General features: G+C 41.4%; 1 protein-coding gene across 3 annotated transcripts in view; it reads right to left on the bottom strand.

Moving 5' to 3' along the window:
- Window positions 1-15,955, bottom strand: part of NFATC3 (nuclear factor of activated T cells 3) — a gene marked incomplete at its 3' end in the record, with an annotated part of 97,493 nt that overhangs the window by 35,032 nt on the left and 46,506 nt on the right. For all 3 annotated transcript variants that reach the window (XM_081107600.1, XM_081107601.1, XM_081107602.1), the window contains exons 4-6: window positions 12,451-12,650; window positions 7,035-7,207; window positions 1,806-1,946 (exon numbers count right to left, since the gene is read on the bottom strand). In XM_081107600.1, coding sequence (XP_080963726.1) covers window positions 1,806-1,946; window positions 7,035-7,207; window positions 12,451-12,650 — 514 coding nt within the window. The remainder of the gene's footprint in view (window positions 1-1,805; window positions 1,947-7,034; window positions 7,208-12,450; window positions 12,651-15,955) is intronic.

Here is a 15,955-nt window from a genome sequence, read left to right as displayed (position 1 = left end):
GGTGGTTACACTAATAAAAATGCATTCTGGAAGTACCAAGGTCAAGGTCCTTATCCTAGACTTGGGGTGGAAATATGGGACAAGAAAGGCTTCCTGAAGAGCTCTTGAATTAAGGTTTAAATATAAGGTGGAATTCAGATGATGTGTGTGTGTGGGGGGGGGGGGGGGCGGGGGGTGAAGAGAAGGGTAGTCTAGGCCAAAGAGAGAGCCTGAGCAAAAGCTAGGTGACAAGAAACCACAAGATATAGGGAACCATAAGCAGCTGTATTGGTGGAGTACAAAGTCTAAGGCAAGGAGCAGTAAGAAATGAAGCTAGAAAGATCGGCAACAGATTGTGGCCTGAATGCCACATTAGGAGCCTAAAAAATGAAGAGATCACATAAGGTGCTTTCAGAACGGGAGTTACATGTTCACAACTGCAATCTCAGTTAACTGCCACCATGTAACATGATTCAATTTAAATCAAAACCTCTTGCCCAGCCAGAGTGACTCAGTTAGTTGAGCATCATCCTGTGCACCAAAAGGTTGCTGGTTTGATTTCCAGTCAAGGCACATACAAGAAACCACCAATGAATGCATAAATAAGTGGAACAACAAATCAATGTCTCTCTCTCTCTCTCTAAAAATAAATAAATAAAAATCCTATATAGTGAGAGGAATATGCTAATTAACCGTTACACCCTGAGGCGTAATGACCAAGGGTGTCATGACCAGATCATGGAGACCAGATCATGGATCAGCAGGAGGGTGGGCTGCGGAGAGCTATAGGAGGGGGCAGGGCAGCAAGCTATGAGGGGGCGAGGGAGGAGGGGGAGGGAGGGGGACGGGGGTAGCTACAGGAGGGCAGCAGCGACCTACTGGCTACAAGCGGGTGGCAGAGAGCTACAGGAGAGGGCAGGGCAACAAGCTATGAGGGGGTGAGGGAAGAGGGGTGAGGGAGGGGGATGGGGGTAGCTACAGGAGGGCAGCAGCGACCTACTGGCTACAAGCGGGTGGCAGAGAGCTACAGGAGAGGGCAGGGCAACAAGCTATGAGGGGGGGCGGGGAGAGCTACAGGAGGGTGGCAGCAACCTACTGGCGCACGGATTCATGTGCAGGGCTACTAGTAAAGATATAATCATGTAAGTATACAAAAAATTCACCCTTTTAAAATATACAATCCAGAGGTTTTTATATTCACAAAGCTCTACAACCATCACCTCTAATTTTAAAAACCCCATGCCCATTAGTCACTCCCCACTGACACCTCCCTCCAACCTCTTACAACCACTAATCTACTTTCCAGTCTATAAATTGCTTATTCTGGATATTCTGTGCTGGCTTCTTTCACTTAGCACAATATTTTCAAGGTTCATCAATGTTGTAGCATGAATCAGTACTTTATTCTTTTTAATGGCTGAATAATATTCCATCATTGTATGAATATACCACAGGTTTATCCATTTATAAGTTGATGAGCACTTGGGGTTGTTTCCATTTTTTGGCTATTATGAATAATGCTGCTATAAGCATTTATGTCCAAATTTCTGTGTGACATATGCTTTTAATTCTCTTGAGTATATATATAAAACTAGGAGTAAAACTACTGGGGCATTCTTCTACTTTTGAAACATCCTTAAAGAAAAACTTAACATTTATATGAAAATTTAATAAACATTTGATTTACAATAAAATCTGCATAAAATGATATCTGTAGCTTTAAAAAAACTATTTTGTGTTTAATGTCAGTGAAACATATGAGTAATTCATTTCACCCTTTTGCCTCTCAGTATGAGGTCAATCAACTCAAATCTTATATTATTTACCTTGTCCTTTTTCAAGAAAAATGATTTTCGATTCTGGAAGAAAATTAGATCCAGTCACAATCATTTCATGACCTCCATTTACTGAACAACTGTTGATACTGTACTTCTCAATATGAGGAAGTTCTTGAGCAGACCGCTGGGCTGTTTTAAGAGTTGAGAAGAAGCAAAATATTAGTTTACAATTTTTCATACATAAATGTCAAATTCAAGCTAAAAATGAAAATAAAGAGAAGCAAGCCCTGGGCTCTTATAATTCAAGACAATGGTAGCAATATCCACCAAAAAAAAACACCTACATTATTTAGAAAGCAAAATAGATTCATTAGGTTTATGTGATTTCTAAATTATTTTCTAAAATTCCAACTATAAAGAAACCAACTCATAGAGAAATTAATGCCTGCAACTTCATATGACTTCAATACATTCATCTCATCCAACTTTTCTCTTTTTAGCTTGTTTTTAATACATTTCTTCCCTATAACTATTAAAATAGATAAATCTAATATAATTATAAAAGACAAATTAAATCCAAAGATGTGTATTTATGTTGCACAATTTAAAAAAGACATGTTTCGCCCTTGCCAGTTTAGCTCAGTGGATAGAGCATCGGCCTGTAGACTGAAAGGTCCCGGGTTCGATTCCGGTCAAGGGCACCTGCCCGAGTTGAAGGAGGCAGCCGATCAATGATTCTCTCTCATCATTTATGTTTCTATCTCTCTTTCTCCCTCTCCCTTCCTTTCTGAAATCAATAAAAATATATTAAAAAAAAAAAAGAGGACATGTTTCTAAAAGACAAACACCAAGTAGCCCTTTCATCAAGAAAATATTTAGATCATTGAGACATCATGAATTCCAATTTGGACAATCTTCTCAATAACTAAATAACTGAAGCATACATGAAGTTCACATTTTAATAGTGAATTTAAAAAAATGGATGTAAATGTTTCTATAATGCAGTAACACTTTACATTCTCAGGGAAAACGAACAAGTTTTTCATAATGCCTTAGAATTATTTATTTATGTATCTTTATTGTTGAAAGTATTATGTATGTCCCTCTTTCCCCCCATTGATCCTCTACAGCCCCCCGGCCCCCTACCCTCACCACCCCAATGTCTGTGTCCATGGGTTATGCATATATGAATACAAGATCTTTGGTTGATTACCTCCCGCCCATCCACCCTCCTCCGCCTTCCCTCCAAGACTCTGTTCCATGCTTCCATGTTTCTGGATCCACTCTGTTCATCAGTTTATTTTGTTAATTAGATTCTCTCTGAGTGAGATCATGTGATAAAATCATTATTTAAATTAACAACTTTATTTATAAACAATGACCTTGGTGCCACCTTTCTCTGATACTGATTAATTCCATGTAGCTATATTTTCTGAAGGTCCTATTTTTGGCCCCTCCCTCCCTTCACTTCAAGCTATAGATTATACATCTTTTGATTGCTTAGGTTCTCTAAAGATTTCTTCTTGCCAAATGCCTACATAACTTTGGTTTCTTTCTGGATTAAAGCAAACAACAAAAAAAGTGGATTACACTCTCTTCTTCACACTTGGAAAACAGACCTACTTTTAGTCCTACTACTTGTGTGGAAAACTGGTGGCTTTGAGGGTCAACTGTGTTTTGTTTAACTAGAGTAACATTTTAAAGAAATTTAAACTTGAAATCCTTTAGGAAGCAGGCATTCCCAGTTCACTCTGGCTTACATCTCCTAATACCAAGCCACAAAAGGTTATGCAAATTGGGAACCCTGCTCCATTCAAACGAATGTTAAAATATATTCTTTCATAGGGGATGGGTCTGGGATTTAGGATTAACTACCACTTGGGAAGCATCAACCTAGATCTCAGAAAATACTTATGTCCCTACTTAAGTTCCAAATAGCTCACAGAGAAGAGGCATGAAAACAAGCACTGACTGGCCGAGGGACTGGCCTAATTAAAATTTTGGACATTTATGGTAGAAATTGGCCATCATAGGTACAATCAAAGTTGTTAACGATGAAAGTGAAGTATCTCTTTCCCCACTGAGTGTCTGGGTGAGGTCCTTAGGATATCTCAAGAAAAAGAATTTTCTGAGACTTGCACAGAAGGATGAGTGATTTTTATTTGTGTGAAATTATATCCTTGGGTTTTCAAAGCCCCATTTCCCACCCTAGCCGGTTTGTCTCAGTGGATAGAGCGTCGGCCTCCTGGGTTACATTCCGGTCAAGGGCACATCCCTTGGTTGCAGGCTCCATCCCAGCCCCGGCCCTGGTTGGGGCTTGTGCAGGAGGCAACCAATCGATGTGTTTCTCTCACATCGATCTATGTTTCTCTCTCCCTTTCCCTCTGTCTTCCACTCTCCCTAAAAAAAAAAAAAAAATCAATGGAAAAATATCCTTAGGCAAGGATTAACTAACTAACTAAATAAAATCTGTCATTGTGTTGGGAATCTAGTTATTAGAAGGGAGTTAAAAAAAGAGAGAAAAAACAAATACAAAAAAACCCACAAAGTCCCATTTCCCTCAATCCAGTCCTAGATGATGTGCAGTTTGGGATTTGGTAGAGCTAAAAGCAAAGCCTGTGTCCAAGGTTTCCTTTCCATGTTGGAATTGGGTCGGGCACAGCACCAGGCTAGTTGCAATCCACTGTGTGGGGTTCACATGGCCGTGAGCTTTGAGGGCAAATTCAGGGGAGCCAAGAGTGCATGCCCCCAGTAACAACGATCCCAGGAGTCCCAAAAACGCAAGAGCAAGAGCTCAAACTCCTTTGTTTAGGGAGTTAAATATCCTAAATCTTCCCTTGCTTGCAGTGGCCAATGACCAGTTCCCAGGTGTGACTGCTAGGCAAGTACCTTTCTTATTTCACCCAGATTTTTTTGGGCAGGCCTCTATTCTTCCCCTGTCCAGTTCCTCCTCCAATGATCTGCAGGGAACAGACTGGTGGCACCCTGGGGAGTGTTAACATGCAACTTCCTAGCCGAACCGGTTTGGCTCAGTGGATAGAGCGTCGGCCTGCGGACTCAAGGGTCCCGGGTTCGATTCTGGTCAAGGGCATGTGCCCTGGTTGCGGGCACATCCCCAGTGGGGGGCGTGCAGGAGGCAGCTGATCGATCTCTCTCATCGATGTTTCTAACTCTCTATCCCTCTCCCTTCTTCTCTGTAAAAAATCAATAAAATATATTAAAAAACAAAAAAAACAAAAAAAAACCATGCAACTTCCTAGCAAAACTGCATAAATGATATATTTGGCCTTCCTTTTGCTCCTTTCTAGTTATTCATAACTAGGTTAAATTACAATGGTATCAAAAATTTTTATCGTCATAATAAAAAATTCTATACATGTTAAAAATTGTATTTTTGAACAATATTTAGCAATATGAAAAAATGCCCATTATAAGTGAAAATATCAAAACAAGTTATAAAACTGTATCAGGTAAGCCCAACTAAAAATATTGTATATAGTCCTAGCCTGCGGAATGAGGGTCCTGGGTTTGATTCTGGTCAGGGGCACATGCCTGGGTTGCTGGCTCTATCCCCAGTGTGAGGTGTACAGGAGGCAGCCGATCAGTGATTCTCTCTCATCATTGATATTTCTGACTCTCTCCCTCTCCCTTCCTCTCTGAAATCAATAAAAGTATATTTAAATAAATAAGTAAATAAAAATATTGTATATATGTACAAGGTATAAACAAAAAAAGAAAACCCCAAAAATAGTTAATAGCGACTATCTTGGGCAAGTGATATTACAAAAGATTTTAACACTACTCTTTGTATTATTCTACATTTTCTATATTCTCAACAATAATCATATATTAATTTAATAAACTAGAATAAAAATAGAAAATTTCAGAGGAACTTGCATCTCAAAAACTCAAACTACCCTATGAACTTATTTAAACTGTTTTACTAAATATATGTGCTTATATGAGCACAGAATACTATGGTAGGATAATAAAAAAGCTGGCAATGATAGTTGCTTTTATGAAGAACTAGTTGACTTAGAAATTTGCTTTTCACTCTATATTCTTTTATTCTTTCTGAATGTTATACCATGTACTTGTATTATCTATTAAAAATTAATACAAGAATTACTTTTACAGTGATTTCTATTACCATGGATTTATTCAGTGATTCCCAGAGTCAATAGGGAAATGATAAAGTATTACTCCAATTCAGCAAATGGAGGTACAAAAAGGTAATTAAGTAGATGTAATCCCAAATTAAGATGTGGTTAACAGAAATAAAATGGTATAACTGAAAGAGTATTAAGAAAACTTGTGCTCTAGGCACAGCTCTGTCACCTATAAACAAATAACCTTGGATGAGTAGTTGAGATACTTGTGCCTGTTTCCTCCTACACAAAAGTAAGACATGAAATTAAAACACTTCTAAGACTATGCCAGAAAGGTCTATACAGCAGTCTCAATATTTCAGTGCTACTAGCTAACCTGCCAGAGGTCCCCAGTTCTTTGGGGCTTGAGTAGATACCATGTTCTAGGGCCTTATTTCATATCTTGTCTTTATAAATCAGGGGGGAAAGCATTTACTTTCTCAATTTGATATTGTAATTAAATTTATGGTAAAAAAAAATACCCACAAGAAACAAAATCCTGTGAGTTCTTATTTAGCTGAGGTGTCAGCTCACAGAGACAGGCATCTTCCAACATAAAGGCTGACATTTTCATTAAACAAAGATGGCCAAGTAATACTTAGTATCAGAATCAGAGCTTCCTGATTTGTCCTCAGGGGTCAACAAGCCCAGCTGCCTCATTTATAGTTAAGAAAACTGCGGCCAAGCCCTGGCTGGGTGGGTCAGTTGATTAGAGCATCGTCCAGATACTCCAAGATTGTGGGTTTGATCCCCAGTCAGGGCATATAAGAGAATCAGCCAATGACTGCATAAATAAGTAGAACAACAAATCGATCTCTCTCTCCTACTCCCTTCTTCATTCTCTAAAAATCAATCAATAAAAATTTTTTTTAAAACAGGAAATTGTAGTCAAGAGAATTTATCTATGGTCACACAGCTACCTAGGGTCAAATTATAACAAGAAATCATTTTCTAACTTCAAGATCATTACTCCTCCCCTAACCATGTAGCTTATTTTCATAAGAAGATCACATCAGCTATCCAGACTCTGTGCCTCAGTTTACACTTTTTATCCAAACATCACATTATAAGCAAAACAAAAAATGACCTATTGTAAACAAAATTTTAAAACATCACAAAGCTCACTTACAGCACTCAACAGGTATAGAAGCTGTCTGCAGAGAAAGGACTTTTCCATTGGGCTGTGGGATGTGTACACGAAACACAAGTCGTACTCTAGTATTCTTTCTGCCAATATCAGTTTCTCCTTTTCGAAGTTCTATATCTGAGTTGCGGAGTTTCAAAATACCTGCACAGTCAATACTAGGGAGAAAAAATAGAAAAATTTTACTTGCTGACTGATAATTAGTGGTTCTAAACAACTCAACTAGATAGCCATTATTAATTTGGCAGGGAATAACTATCACTACCTAAAATAAAAAATGTTTGAAAAAGGTAAAGGGATTAAGCAAAAAACAAAACAAAACACCCTCATAGACACAGACAATAGTATGATGATTACGAGAGGGAAAGGTGGGTTAGAAGAGGTAGAAGAGGGTAAAGGAGAGATAAATGGAAATTTTTAAAAAATGTTTTTGTATGACAAAATGTAATAGTAAGTATAATAGATTGTCTGTAAATATGGCTGTCAATAATTCCTTCCCATTCCTGTACTTGCATGCCCTCCTCCTAGAGTTCCTATGTCTCCTGTCCTTGAGAGCTGGCCTTACAGAATGTGGCCAAGTGATGCTGAGTAAGTTATAAGCCTAGCACTTAAGAAGCCTCATAACTTCCTCTTGGAGCCCTAAGCCACCATGATGAAGTCCAGATAGCAGGACAGAATGGCCAAGATAATCTTTATTCCAGTCATCTTGGATGTTCCAAACCCAGCTGAGTTACCAGCTGGATTCAAGTGCATGAGTGATCCTAGCCAACACCATATGAATGAACTGGCTGAGTGTAGACAACCCAAAGAATGATGAAAAAAAGAATTATTATGTCCTGGCTGGTGTGCTTAGTGGTTAGAGCAGCGGTTCTCAACCTGTGAGTCGCGACCCCTTTGGCGGTCGAACAACCCTTTCACAGCGGTCGCCTAAGACCATCCTGCATATCAGATATTTACATTACGATTCATAACAGTAGCAACATTACAGTTATGAAGTAGAAATGAAAATAATCTTATGGTTGGGTCACAACATGAGGAACTGTATTTAAAGGGCCAGAAGGTTGAGAATGGTTAGAGTGTTGGCCTATGCAGGCTCAATTCCCACCCCCAGTCAGGGCGCATACGGGAGGCAACCAGTAGATATATCTCCCTCCCCCTACCCACTTCAACTCTCTCTGAAAAGCAATGGGAAAAATATCCTCATGTGAGGATCACAAAAATAAATAAATAAATAAATAAATAAATAAATAAAGTTACTACTTAAAGCCATTAAATTTGGGGGGTGGTTTGTTTTACAGAACTAGGTAAGTGAAACACAAAATAAAAAGACTTTTTACTCCTATATATGTAATTATACCAGAAAAGATTCACTTGTCAGACAACAAATCTCATTAACAGCATAGATTTGTATAGTGATGCCAGAGGCATGGTGCACAGATTTGTACACATTGAAAGGAAATTAATTAGAAGAAATATTTTAATATCACTATTCGTCCTTTCTTTATAATAGAAATGTCAACCAAATTCACAATCGACAATGCCAGATCGAAACACACGTGTGCGATTGGTGCCAGCAAGAGCTTTCTATGTATTGCGCATGCGCAAGTCAACTTAGCCTTTTATATATGTAGAATAAACTTGCCTAATTAGACCTGCTTTCTGATGTAGCTAAACTTTTTCCAGCCCAGTGAAGCACCCCAACTTCTCTTTCAGGTAATTGTCAGCAACACAGCAGTAAATATCAACAGGAAGCAGATTATTATTGTAGATCACATAGGGAGAACAAAGGGTAAAATATTTAACTGCAGCAGTGTTTGATTATATTCTGCACAGTGAGAAAACCTGAAGTCATTTTCAAGGTCCACCATTTCTTTCTTCTTTTCAGTTGGGTCAAGTTTCTAAGCTTTCTAAATCTCCATTTTCCGGCTAATGAAAAGAAAATAGGATTCCACCAAGTCTCCTTTCTACCTACTCCAGGATTTCTGTGAGGATCAAATGAGATGAGGCACAGGAAAATGTATCACAGACACTTGGTTAAAGTGTAAAATGTTTCCCCCTGGCCTATAAAGCAAGTTGTGCTCCTGGGCTGAAGAAACTCCAAGGAGGCTAGTCGTCGCTAGGGAGAGAAAACTGGGCGTTGCTACATGACGTAATCACCCGGTGCCCACAGCGACCGTTTCTGGGCTGGGCTGGGCTGTGGACTGCATTTTGCGCCATGGGGTCTCGGTAGCATCAGCTGCGATTTGGTGCGCAAGGGGCCTGTGCCCCACTTGGGGAAGCCGAGTGTTGCCTAGTGGGCGCCAGGGCCATGGTGCTGTTTCTCTGTAAATGGCCAGTGTATGTCACAGCAGCTCCTGCGTTGAGTGTCTGACTCCTGGTGATCAGTGTGTGTCATAGCAAGCAGTTGGACAGTCAGGCACTTAGCATATTAGCCTTTTATATATATATATACACACTTATTAATAAGACAATCCATCAGGCTAAGATTCTTGCATTTCTAACTATATTACATATTTCTAAAGTTTCTAAATTTTAAGTTTCTGTCATTTCTAAACTATATTACATATTTCTAAAGAATGCACACACAAAATTAGTTTTGGCATTTAAGATCTAACATTCATTACCTTAAAAATTTATCTATTATTTTTAAAAAATATATTTTATTGATTTTTTACAGAGAGGAATGGAGAAGGACAGAGAGCCAGAAACATCAATGAGAGAGAAACATCGACCAGCTGCCTCCTGCACACTCCATACTGGTTATGTGCCCACAACCAAGGTACATGCCCTTGACCAGATTCGAACCTGGGACCCTTGAGTCCGCAGGTCAACGCTCTATCCACTGAACCAAACTGGTTAGGGCCAAAATTTATTACTAAGTATGGTGTGCTTAATACGTAACTATGGTAGGAAACAACAGTACCTACAACATATCTTTGTTACTCATATATTGGAAGAATTTAGCAAACGGATAACTAATGGTCAACATTCTAGTTCATGTTTACTCTCTCTTATGGCATTTACTGTTATTAATCCTCTTACTGTATCTACCAAAAGTTCCAATTCTAATGTGCACTGCCAAAAGGCCACAGAGGTTGCTTTGAAGGACAATGTATATTACAGAACCAGGTTATTAAGATAAGAACCAGTAAAACACAAGAAAGAATCCCAAAAAGGATGAATATTTTCATCTTCAGAAAAAAAATTTCTAAAAAAGAAAATACTTTTGAAAATAAATATTTAATTAATATCAAACAACTGCACTTTAGTTCAAAGCAGTATTGATCAAATTGTGTCAAGTAGTGATTATTAATGTTAACATGCCAAAATGAGTCTTGAGGGGGAAACACCAGAGAGTATACATTTTATTAATTTTGAAGGAAGGTATTTTAGTAGAAAGCTAAGCTTCTAATAGAAAATGTGGAATAAGAGAATCAGAAAGGACAATCTTAAAACTCTGGCCAAGAAATACCAGACAAGAGAAAAAAACCAACCAACAAAAAACTACATATATCAGAATGAAAATAACTGTAACTACTAAAGTCTGTTTACAACTAAAACTATATTTTAGATCAGAATGTAACTCTGCCACATCCATATTCATCTAGTTTTAAAAACAGGAAGGAGTTATAAGTAGGGTAAGGCAATGAGTACTGACATGCTATATTTAAAGTAACTTATAGGGTGGTGGCTCTATGATTTATCAGTTAGTGAACTGGTTTTAAATAAAGGGTCTTACACATCCAAGAGAGATTAGAATTGAAATGACAAAGCCTGAGGGATAGTAGGCAAAACAAGGGGAATATCTACCAATCTTTTCCCATTTATTGTTTAGAGAACAGTAGAGACATTTAACATACACATATAATTCACTTATGCATAAATAATTTTGAACAATGAATAGTCTTATCTATCACTCACAAAATTTTACCTCCCACTATGTGAAACTATATTACATTCAATTACTATAGCTTATCATATTAATTAGTTCTTGGGTAAAACAAGCTCATTTAGCATTAGCTACCTTGTTATCTAAGTACATGGAAAAGGTTTCTTAGGTTTGGTAACTTCCTTGATGCTCTTTACTCAACCGTTTCGTGGACACATACAAAGTTGCTAGAAGCCTTGGTTTCCATAGAATTCTTGTTTCCCAATCTAACAGTTCAGAGTGCATAAAATGGCCAGAGAAGTTTCAGGTATGCATCTGGCAAAATAGGGTGAGGGGACTAGCTGCTCGTTACTATTAACAATTGTATTTCTGCAACTTTGTCCTTTATAGTGTGATCCAGGCAGGCAGTATATGCCAGGTCTGTTGGAAAAGGGACATGAAATCATGACCACCAGCTCTGTTACATGTGCTAGTAGATAGAAAGAGGAAGAGGCAGATATGTTCAGACCCTAGTTTTCTGATTCCGCCCCCCCCTCCCCCGACACACACTATTAGTTGTGTGAGGCTTTCCTAATTTTGTGAGAATTTGTGTTTTCTTTAATATATTTATTTATGCTCTATTGTTTAAAAAGAATATGGCATTTTACAACATAAATACAAATAAGATAAAAAAGAGAAGAAACAGCCAGGCCGGTGTGGCTCAGTGGTTGACCACTGACCTATGAAACCAGGAGGTCACGGCTCAATTCCTGGTCAGGGCACATGCATGGGTTGCTGGCTCAATCCCCAGTAAGGGGTGTGCAGGGGGCAACCAATTAATGTTTCTCTCAACATTGATGTTTCTATCTCTCTCTCCATCTCCTTTCCTCTCTCTCTAAAATCAATAAAAACATATTAAAAAAAGAAAAAAAAAACATACTAAAAAGGCAGGGAAGAAAAAACAGGAGCTTGGAAACCCAATGACTTACGAAGCCACTGTGCTAGCCCTAAAATGCCTGTGTGTATATTTCTATTAGGGGAAACAAAACAAAACCTGTTTTAGCCACTGATTTTGGGTTTTCATAACAGGCAGCTATATATAATCCTAAGTAATACACTTGAACAAAACTCTATTGCCTACTCATTCGGAAGCTGGCCACCTAAAGGTAGTCAAAATTTTTCTTAAAAGAAACATAACGATCATAATTGTACCACAATTGTTTATTCATTATTTACCCTATTAGTCTATGACCTACTTGAAAAAAGTTAAAATATTTTTATCTCTACCACCTAGTATACTGCTTGGCAGGTACTACCATGGGTTCATAAATTTCTGCTGAATTGAAGTTTCTTTCTGGAAATATGCTACCAACCTTAGCAAATGTACTATGATTATTTACATAATGTTATTCAGTTAATTTAGAACAACAAATATTTCATTTTTGTACTATAAAAAAGAAAAAAGGTATTTTTTTCCCCAAAAGTTGTTTGAGGAAAAGAAAAAGCTATCCATTTGGGGGTGCTTCTAAATACCTGGCTGACATATTGTTTTCAGGAAGAAGTGGAATTTCCAGAACCTTTGTGCTGGCAATTATTATCTCCTGGCTTGCAGTAGCAACTGTCTTCCCAGTGATTCGATGCACCTGGTAAAATGCATGAGGTCGTAAATATCGATCATCTGCTGTTCCAATAAACATCTGTAGATTTATCGGCTTTTCACTATAGCCCAGCAGCTAATCAGGAAGAAAAAAAAAAAGAGAGAAAACACCCAATTTATTATCCATGCATTTTACAATAAGCTTACACCAGTAAATCTTTATATCTTTATCATATATATACATATGTATATAATTTTGGTATCATATATTATTGATATATGAAATATTATTTTAAAAGACAACATTTTTAAAAGTAGTAAGTGGGTGTGATCTCCCTCCCAGGAGCAGGCCCATACCTTTCTTCCCTCTCAGGCCAGCCTCTCTTAAACTCTAAGGGTCCCCATGAGACTTGCAACCAGGGGAGCAATGAGGAGGTCCCAGGCTGATCCCCTGAACCTGTCTCCAAGGCCCTCTTTTCTTTGACTTTCCAGTGAGCCAAAGCACCTCCACCTAGCTCATTTCTTTCCTATAACATCTGTACTGAGCCAAAGCAGCCCCACCTAGGCTCTCTCCTGTTGCTTCTTCTAGCCTAAGCCGTTCCTTGTTTCATTGTCCCCAGCTTTAATAAATGTACTTCTCAAAATAAAAAATAAATTAAATAAAAAAGTAGTAAGTGAACGACCTTCAAAATTTTGGAAGTAGTTTAAGAATTATAAAATTCTGGAATATATTACAAAGGTATCATGGTGTGTTTTTTAAAATTTTGTTTGTTAGTTTATTTTGTCCATTACATTCCTCAGATGAGTAAAATCATATGGTGTTTGTCTTTCTCTGACGGCTTATTTCACTTAGCATAATGCTCTCCAGGTCCATTCATGCTGTCACAAAAGGTAAGATTTCCTTCTTTGTTTATAGCCAAGTAGTATTCCATTATGTAAATGTACCACAGCTTTTTTATCCACTTGCCTACTGATGGACACTTGGGCTATTTTCAAATCTTGGCTATCTTCCTATATAATAAAAGGCTAATATGCAAATTGACCAAAAGGCAGAATGACTGGTCGCTATGATGCACACTGACCACAAGGAAGCAGATGCTCAACGCAGGAGCTGCCCCCTGGTGGTCAGTGTGCTCCCACAGGGGGAGCACCGCTCAGCCAGAAGCCAGGCTCATGGCTGGTGAGTGCAGCTGCCATGGCGGGAGTCTCTCCCACCTCTGCAGCAGCACTACGGATGTCTGACGGGGAGTGGGCCTAAACCATCAGTTGGACATCCCCTGAGGGCTCCTGGACTGCAAGAGGGCACAGGCTGGGCTGAGGGACCCCCCCTCCTGAGTGCACAAATTTCGTGCACTAGGCCTCTAGTGTGTGTGCATCTCTCTCTTTCTCTCTCTCTCTCTCTAGCCTATCTAATAAAAGAGAAACATGGTAATTGGCATACGACCACTACCCTTCCCATTGGCTAATCAGGGCGATATGCAAATTAACTGCCAACCAAGATGGCGGCCGGCAGCCAGGCAGCTTGAAACTAACATGAGGCTTGCTTGCTTCAGTGACGGAGGACTCCAACGTTCCCCGACTGCTGCTGCAGGCCTCTGATCTGCAACTCTAAGCAACTATGTAACAAATATAGAAGCTAAACAAAACCCAGAAACCTACTTTAGTCCGCCGGGCTTCAGCCAGCAGGATCGCAACATTGTAAGCAAAGGCCAGAAACCTACTTTCAGCACCGGAGGGAGGCCTAAGAGCTGGAGCCAAGCCTCAAAGCTAAAGCTGGCCCAGAATAAAAAAGAAAAAAGAAAAAAAGGAGCGGTTGGGAGCTTCAGTCACCCCCAGCATGAAAACAGCCCTCAACCCCTCACCCAGACTGGCCAGGCACCCCAGTGGGGACCCCCACCCTGAAGGGTGTGTGACCAGCTGCGAACAGCCATCATCCCCTCACCCAGGCTGGCCAGGCACCCCAGTGGGGACCCCCACCCTGATCCAGGACACCCTTCAGGGCAAACCAGCTGGCACCCACCCGTGCACCAGGCCTCTATCCTATATAGTAAAAGGGTAATATGCCTCCCAGCACCGGGATCAGCGGAGCCGCGAGGCCTCCCGGCACCAGGATCAGCATGACAGGGAGCAGCGCCCAAACCCCCTGATCGCCCTGCGGCTCTGTGTGTGACAGGGGGCGGGGCCACAACCTCCCTATCCACCCTGCTCTGTTCTTGACAGGGGAGGGCGCCCCAACCCCCTGATCAGCCCTGCTCTGTGCCTGATAGGGGGGAGCTCCCCAACCCCCTGATCGCCCTGCGGCTCTGTGTGTGACAGGGTGAGGCGCCCCAACCCCCTGATCGGCCCTGCTCTGTGTGTGACGGGGTAGAGCCATAACCTCCCCATTGGCCCTGCCCTGAGTGTGACAGTGGTGGCGCCCCAACCACCTGATGGGCCCTGCTCTGTGCGTGACAGGGGGCAGCGCCCCAACCCCGATTGGCCCTGCTTTGTGTGTGACAGGGTACAGAGCCCCAACCCCCATGATGGGCCCTGCTCTGTGAGTGACAGGGGGCAGCACCCCAACCCCCTGATTGGCCCTGCTCTGTGCGTGACAGGGGGTGGCGCCGCAACCTCCCCATCGACCCTGCCTTGAGTGTGACAGGGGACGGTGCCCCAACCCCCCAATCGGCCCTAACCTGGGCATGACTGAGGGTGGCATCACAACCTCCCGATCGCCCTGCTCTGTGCATGACAGGGGGCGGCGGCCCAACTCCCCAATCAGCCCTGCTCTGAGCCCGACCAGGGGCTGCACCTAGGGATTGGGCCTGCCCTCTGCCACCCGGGAGCAGGCCTAAGCCAGCAGGTCGTTATCTCCCGAAGGGTCCCAGACTGCAAGAGGGCACAGGCCGGGCTGAGGGACCCTCCTCCCCCCCGAATGCACAAATTTTTGTGCACCGGGCCTCTAGTATATATATAAAACCCTAATATGCAAATAGACTGAACAGCAGAACAACCAAACAACCAGTGCTATGACGTGTGCTAACACCAGGGGGTGTGTGTGGAACATGTGGGCGTCAGCCGTGGCGGGATGGTGGAGCAGGTGAGTGGGGGTGCCAGACCAAGGTGGGCGTCGGTCGCTGTCATCAGGGCGAGCCTCTGATGGTTACTGAAAATTCTTTGCTCCTGTGCACCGCAGTCCTGCCTGGCATTCGCACCTGCTGCCGGCCCTGATCACACCTGCTGCCGGTGCCAGAGCTGCCACTTGCACCTGCAGCCAGTGCCCAGTACCGGCCCTGATCGTTTGGTGCCATCAGCAAGTGCAAGTGGTGGCTGACAGCCCCGATTGCCCCTCAGGAGCAGAGGGAGGTGGAGAAGCCCTGAGGGGCGATCAGGGCTGACAACTGCCACTCGCACCCGCTGCCGGTGCTGGCCCCAATTGCTCCATGCTGTCAGCAGGTGCAA

The sequence above is a fragment of the Myotis nattereri genome, assembly GCF_964212035.1.
Source record: "Myotis nattereri genome assembly, chromosome: 15".
Classification (NCBI taxonomy): Eukaryota; Metazoa; Chordata; class Mammalia; order Chiroptera; family Vespertilionidae; genus Myotis; species Myotis nattereri.
Note: the sequence above shows the minus strand (reverse complement) of the source record. Positions and strands in the feature narration are given on the sequence as shown.